The 6,744-nt window shown below is 37.2% G+C and overlaps 1 protein-coding gene across 1 annotated transcript; it reads right to left on the bottom strand.

Moving 5' to 3' along the window:
- Positions 1-1,537: 1,537 nt before the first annotated feature.
- has1 (hyaluronan synthase 1) lies at positions 1,538-6,588 on the bottom strand. Its single transcript, XM_052143369.1, has 5 exons — positions 6,552-6,588; positions 5,390-6,088; positions 5,002-5,227; positions 4,285-4,417; positions 1,538-3,762 (listed from the first exon to the last, which is right to left on the bottom strand). Exons 2-5 carry the CDS (start codon positions 6,071-6,073, stop codon positions 3,087-3,089), a joined length of 1,719 nt encoding a protein of 572 aa, XP_051999329.1. The 5' UTR covers positions 6,074-6,088; positions 6,552-6,588; the 3' UTR covers positions 1,538-3,086.
- Between the last annotated feature and the right edge of the window lie 156 nt (positions 6,589-6,744).

The raw sequence follows: 6,744 nt of genomic DNA, 5'->3' as shown, positions 1-6,744 counted from the left end.
AAATTTATTTGACTGCATTCAAACAGTTCTTTCACACTTTCAGAAATCAGAATTTATGCAATTTTATGCAAACTATTTTACAAATGTATATTTGAAGCCAAAAAATAACCTCTAATATTGTGGGTGGGCCTGGGTCTAATATTTGGGATCCACCTTTGTTGCCTTTAGGAACAGTCTAAAAATGGTACAACACACAAACTTTCTTAATTAAATGTTTTATATGGAGCAATTAGCCTCAAACAGCACACACCCCACTCTGATTCAGTTTGCATTCACATGTGACCAGATGCCATAAATCATGCAAAAGGGTAAATACATTACAATGCATTGGTCATGCATACTTTATGCCAGTCAATAATGTCAGTAATAAATATCCATAACTTATTTTTGTGCTGTTATCCCACAGAATTATTGATTCTGCTGTAAATGACAGGTAAAGTATCCCAACTGATTTATATCCATGTTGGTTTAGTTGTAAAAATGTCAGGGAACCCTTCAGTCATTGCATAATTGCCTTAAGAGTTGCACTGAAATAGATCCTGACCACCCTCTGTACATTGCTGGGAAATTCAATACCATATTTACGTTTAGTTTATCCCAAAGAATTATGTCAAATAAAAATAAAAAATGTACATGTTCTGTGATGGTCTGGGTGTGCTTCAGCAAGGCTGGAATTGGGCAGATTCGTCTTTGTGAAGGACGCATAAATCAAGCCACCTACAAGGTTATCCTTTAAGAAAACTTGATTCCTTCTGCTCCCACAATGTTCCCCAACTCTAAAGATTGTTTTTCCGGGACCTGGGCAGCTCAGCAAGTAAAGACGCTGACTACCACAAGTCACAAGTTCGAATCCAGGGCATGCTGAGTGACTCTATTCAGGCTTCCTAAGCAACCAATTGGCACGGTTGCTTGGGTGGGTAGAATAACGTTGGGTTAACCTGGTCACTATAATGTGGTTCTCGCTCTCTGTGGGATGTGTGGTGGGTTGTGCATGGATGCCGCGGAAAATAGCGTGAGCCTCCACATTTTCTGCAAATAAATGCTCTAAATTACAATATGTGTATTTGGAATTTGTGAGAAATGTTGTCTAAATGTTGTCTAAACTTTTTCATTTAACCCAAACACATACCTATAAATGGTAAATCCAGAGAAATTTATAATTTTCCAGTGGTCTCTTATTTTTTTCCAGAGCTGTATACTGTGTGTGTGTATATGTATATATATATATATACACACACACAATATATAGCTCAACAAATGAGATCTCCATCTAAAATGCCATGGTTACTTCAACAGTAAAAAAAAATTAATTAATCTATCTACAGGTTGTTTTAATCATTGATTAAAATGGCAATCAATGAAATGGCAAAAAAATATCAACAGGCTATCTATTCCTATTTTGTACATGCTATGATTGGTAAAATAAATGGGGGATATGCATGCAAAAATTCTAAACTCTAAAAAGTCTACCCAAAATAAAGACACGTAAAGAAGATCAGCACATTTTTTTTTATAAAATAATTTATTTAATCTCTTATGTCAAGTTAAATGACAAATATTTATGGCTTCACATTTACAAAATATCGCTGCCAAAGTATTACATCAAACATCAAAACTATGCTTAAGTACTCTGTTTAAGTGCTAAAAGACAACAAAACATGCCCTGTCACATTACCTCAGAAAGAACACTCATCAGAAAACATATCTGGAATGTCTTGAACATTTGTTTTTCATGAAATATTTTGTCATGTTTTCATTAGTAGTCATTTTGCAAATTCTAAAAGTCATCAGAAGCACACGTTCAATGCTGTTCACTGTGTTAGGTATGTGTCTATGTATTGCATCTTTATCTGTATTCTATAAATAGCATACAGTTGTGGCCAAAAATATTGGCACCCTTGGTAAATATGAGCAAAGATAGCTGTGAAAACAAATCTGCATTGTTTATCCTTTTGATCTTTCATTCAAAAAATTTGACAAAAATGCAACATTTAATTGAAGTAAAACAATTGAAAGAGGGGAAATATCTAATTATTAAATAAATATTTTTCTCCAAAACATGCTGGCTACAATTACTATCACCTCTTGAAATTCTTATGAGTAAAATATATCTGAAGTATATTTCTATTCATATTTAAAAAAAAATTGGGCACCTGGGTGACCAGAAAAATGAAATTGTTCAGTTCCTGTTTCACAGGGGTATAAATATGAGGTAACACACAGACCAAATTCCCTAAATCATCAATCACAGTGGGTTAAACTAAAGAATGCAGTTCTGATGTGCAGCAAAAGTTGTTGAGCTTCAAAAAATGGGAAGAGGCTATAAGAAAATAGCAAACGCATTGAAAATGCCCATTTCCACCATCAGGGCAATAATTAACAAGTTCCAATCAACTGGAGACCTTATGAATCGGCCTGGAAAAGGATGTGTGTCTATATTGTCTCCACACACAGTGAGGAGGATGGTTCAATTGGCCAAAGACTCTCCAAGGATCACAGCTGGAGAATTGCAGAAATTATGGGTCTTGGGGTCAGAAAGTCTAAAAAAAAAATATTTACCAAGGGTGCCAATATTTTTGGCCACTACAGTATAAATAAGTGTGTTGTAACAGAATGTGTCTGTTTTACTGTTCATTGGGTTCATTTAAATTCATTATCTCATCATTAAACCAATATCACTTAAGATGGTTTATGTTATTTGGTTTTGATACTACATATTTGTTAAATCTGAAATTCAATAGCATTCCTGTTGTCTGCACCAAGGTCACAAATCTCCAGCACAATGTGCCACAATGCAGAAATCTCAGAAAATCCTGTATGCTAACCCATGTTCAGTGCTTTCTGATAAAACCTTATACTTCATTTAAGAGCACATTTCAGACAGTGCAACTGCTTACTGCCACACAATTTCCAATGCATACAATTGCAAAACTTTTTTCTTCCATGTTGTAACTTACCTTAATAAATACACCAACAAGTTAAAGTTACAGTAAAAACAAATCCTTAAATAAAATTACATGTAAACTATATTTAGAAATGTGCAGGTTTACGTTAAATAAATAAAACTTTGTGCCCAGTTAACTGTACTATACATTCACAGTGTAACTTTGTGAGCGTTTTCGGAATAATCTCCGAAACCACATCCAATAGAGGCAGATCATTAAAAGCCAGTAGCATACATAAGCTACAGCTCCAAATGTCAAAAACTTGATCTCCTCTTTTTTTGCATCTGTTGTCCAGTTCATCTGGTATTCCTTGTAGATTGTGTACCCCAGGCCTCCCAACAAGATCGCCGCCCACACTGAAAGTGGTGCCAGGGGAATATAGTTCCCCACCATCTTCCGGCGACCCGATGTCCCCCAGCTGCTTTTGTTCATGGTGAGAATGGCAAAGTACTTGGCAGGCAGGAGGCTAGTCATATAGAGGGCAGAGTATAAGGACATGAAAAGCATCACCACATTTTGGCGCAGGATGCAGGCATATGCTGCCTTTACAAGACCAATCAGCTGGATGCAGCACAAAACCCACAAAATGTCCCATAGAGTGCCTGTCCAGAAGAGCTTGATAATTGTGGCAGTGACAAAAAAAGGAAAGATTCCTGAGACAATTGATTCATAGGTCATCCACAGGTGATGCTTGTGCCACCACATTGCATTGAAGAGCCACTCGCGAAAGTAGGATTTAGTCCAGCGAGTTTGCTGGTTGAGCCAGCGCAAAAACTGGGCAGGAGTCTCTGTGTAGCACTTGGAATGGGCTGTGTACCTTATAAGAACACAAGAAATTGATCATTAAAACATGGCTCTGAATTAAACTGTAAATCATAACTAAGAAGTGAAGAGAAAAAGGACCACACACGGTAAAAAATGGTATCCTGCAATTGTTACCTTAAGGAGCCATTTCTAGTAGAGCTAACCCTTAAAATGAGCTTTGTTGGGTGTAACCCAATGTATTCAGATTGATTTAGAGAAAATCAGTTTTGAGAAAGTTACATAAAAATAGTAATCCACAACAAATTACAAATTATTTATCTAATTGTAATTGTAATCAGATTACTTTACTAATTAATTAAAATTTAAATTCAAAATAACGTCTATATTTCTTTATTGTTCATTGTTACACGTAAGTCATACAGCACTTCACATTTTTCCTTCACAATGACTCGAAAATTATCCCCAACACTGGAGATAATAAAATATATTTATGAGTTGAAAACATCTCCCCTGAATATTGATGGGACGTGTCCCTCACAATGTCTATGGTGGTAACAGTGGTTAAAGTACTTACTTTGTAGCATAGCCCATGCTTAGCATTCGATTGGTAAGATGCCTGTCATCTCCAAAAGTGCAGTGAGTGCCCAGAAACTTCTGATTGTACCATGATTCCAGAAACTGCTGTAGCAAGTCATTCCTATAAAGACCTGAAGCAAAGATCATGCCAATAAATTAAAACTCAGTAGATCAAATAAACATAAAATAATGGCTTAGGAATCCTGCTCTTCCTTCCACAACAACTATGCTTTAATCAATGGGTGCTTCTCAGTCAGAAGGCTTCAGCCTAGTTATGCTGAATATCTTAACTGCCATGTCATCAAGCACCGTCGAAAGCTGTCTCAATTGTGAGGACCCTTGGAAGGCAGCCTCATTTAACAGCCTTTGTTTTCCATATATTGGAGGATGCTTCAAATGCATCCTTCATGGCCTTCAATCTCCTATATTCCCTTGCATGCACACTTACTAGACAATCTTATTCTAGCACTGAATGCTGAGGAGGAGACTAGCCTACAGCCTCAGAAGGACTGGTCTGGAGGACACAGCCTAACTAGGCTGAAGCCTTCTGATTGAGAAGCGCCCAATTTTTCTCAACAAATATACTCTAAGAGGGCATCAACAATTAGATTTCTTAATAAAAAGCTTTACATTGTATATTTCATGGTGAAAATCTCTAACAGTGCTAAAGTTCAGAACTGAGGAAAACTGGTAACTTTAAGAGGTTGTCTCTTACCTAAGGGGCCGCTGATACAGGAGACACAGTCAAAGAAGGACTGGCAGGCTCTCTCAATGTTAAAGGCCATCCAGTAGCGCAGGCTGCTCATGAAGCTAATATATGAGTCTTTAAGGTTGAGGATCATCACATCGCCTCCTACAGCACCGTACTTTTGGTTACTCTCCAGTACTTTGCAAAGCTCCACTGTGGCTAGAGGGTCTAATTTTGTGTCTGAGTCACACACCTGATTAAACAGGGAAAATTAATTGTGTTGGAGAGAGAATGATCAATGGGCAGCAAACAATATTTCATACAAATCCAATTTTGTTGTTGAGGATTCTTTAGATCAGAAGTGCATTGATGAAATGATTGTGCTTAGTGACATAAGCTTCTAAGTACCACTCACCTGTATATAATCCACAGATGATCCTAGTGCCTTGAATGCTGTATACATAACCTCCCTTTTTCCTCCCCATTTTTGCATAATGCACACACACTTCTTGGTCCTGATGAGCTCCTCAACTTCGAAGCGTTGGGGGTCTTCAAACACCATCCTATCATTCCCTTCTGTACCATCAGCTTGATCTGCATCCTCTTCGTGTATGGGGTTCCATGAGTGGTAGTTGTTTTGCCACACATAACAGCCAGGATCCTGATCTCCAAAGACTTCACGGAACATCTCCATCATGTAGCGGTCATCTTCTGAGTTTCCGTCCACAACCATGATAATGCGCAGTAACTCAGATGGGTACTGCAGCGCCCGTACTGATTGAAGACACTCTTGCAGATATGTTGGATCCTCCTGATAGGCTGAGATTGTAAAGCCAATGTTCTTTGTGTAAGAGCACGGTTTGCGTCTTGCGCGCATTCGCTGGTGTTCCACAAAGGCAAACAAGCTCTGAATTAGGACATGGAGGCTGAGCAGCACTCCGTAGAAACCTAATGAGATTATGTTGAATTGGGATGTCATTATTGGGAAACCATCGATGTATGCCCATAACATCACCCCAAGTACCAGGAGAGCAAAGAGAAATGTGAGAATGGCTCGGACCAGTGAGCCAAATCTTCTCAATACTGGCTTGATTTCCATTTCGCAGTCAAAGTGCTAGAAATAATACAAAATACATTTAGAGTGAGAATCACAATTAATATACATCATCTAACTGAAAAATGTATCTAAGAAAAACATGAAAAAAAAATGTAATGCAGAAACATTCTTCACTAACAAATTTGATTGAAATAAAAGTACATATGTTGAAATTTTTAAAGTATTAATTGGAGGTTTTTTTTTTTTTTAGCTTTTTCTTTCTATTATTTAAAAAATACAAATAATGTAACACATATACACCTCACACTCTTATTGATGTAATGCCAATTCAAGGTGACTGCTTGTAAACTCTTTTTTTTTTGTGCGTTAATACGACCAATATTGTAAACGATATTATATCACAGAGATTAAAATGTAATAAATGAGTAAATATGTACATATGTACAGAAACAAAACTAGTTATTACATAATAGTCAAATAAAAAAACTAATCCATTGCGTACCCATTTAATTCAACTAACCTTTCCACAGGTTTTATTTGCACCTCTGTCGACTGGTTCTTCTCCTGAACTAAATGCTCATTCAGGACCTAAAAACTTATAAGCTCACTCTGAGGTCATGGAACATCCCTAATGCAGATTTGTAATGGGCTACAGATGTGTCGTAGCTCAGATCACACCCCACTCTCGCAACCTCCATTCAGTGACTCACAGT

Source organism: Xyrauchen texanus, chromosome 15 (genome assembly GCF_025860055.1).
Source record: "Xyrauchen texanus isolate HMW12.3.18 chromosome 15, RBS_HiC_50CHRs, whole genome shotgun sequence".
Classification (NCBI taxonomy): domain Eukaryota; kingdom Metazoa; phylum Chordata; class Actinopteri; order Cypriniformes; family Catostomidae; genus Xyrauchen; species Xyrauchen texanus.
The sequence above is the reverse complement of the archived record's forward strand: the minus strand, read 5'-3'. Positions and strand labels throughout refer to the sequence as shown.

Coding starts and splice junctions, on each gene's coding strand:
- has1 (XM_052143369.1), bottom strand. CDS start 6,073: ATGGAAATCAAGCCAGTATTGAGAAGATTTGGCTCACTGGTCCGAGCC. Junction 5,228..5,389: donor CATCTGTGGATTATATACAG/GTGAGTGGTACT, acceptor CTGTTTAATCAG/GTGTGTGACTCAGACACAAA. Junction 3,763..4,284: donor AGCATGGGCTATGCTACAAA/GTAAGTACTTTA, acceptor TGTTCTTATAAG/GTACACAGCCCATTCCAAGT.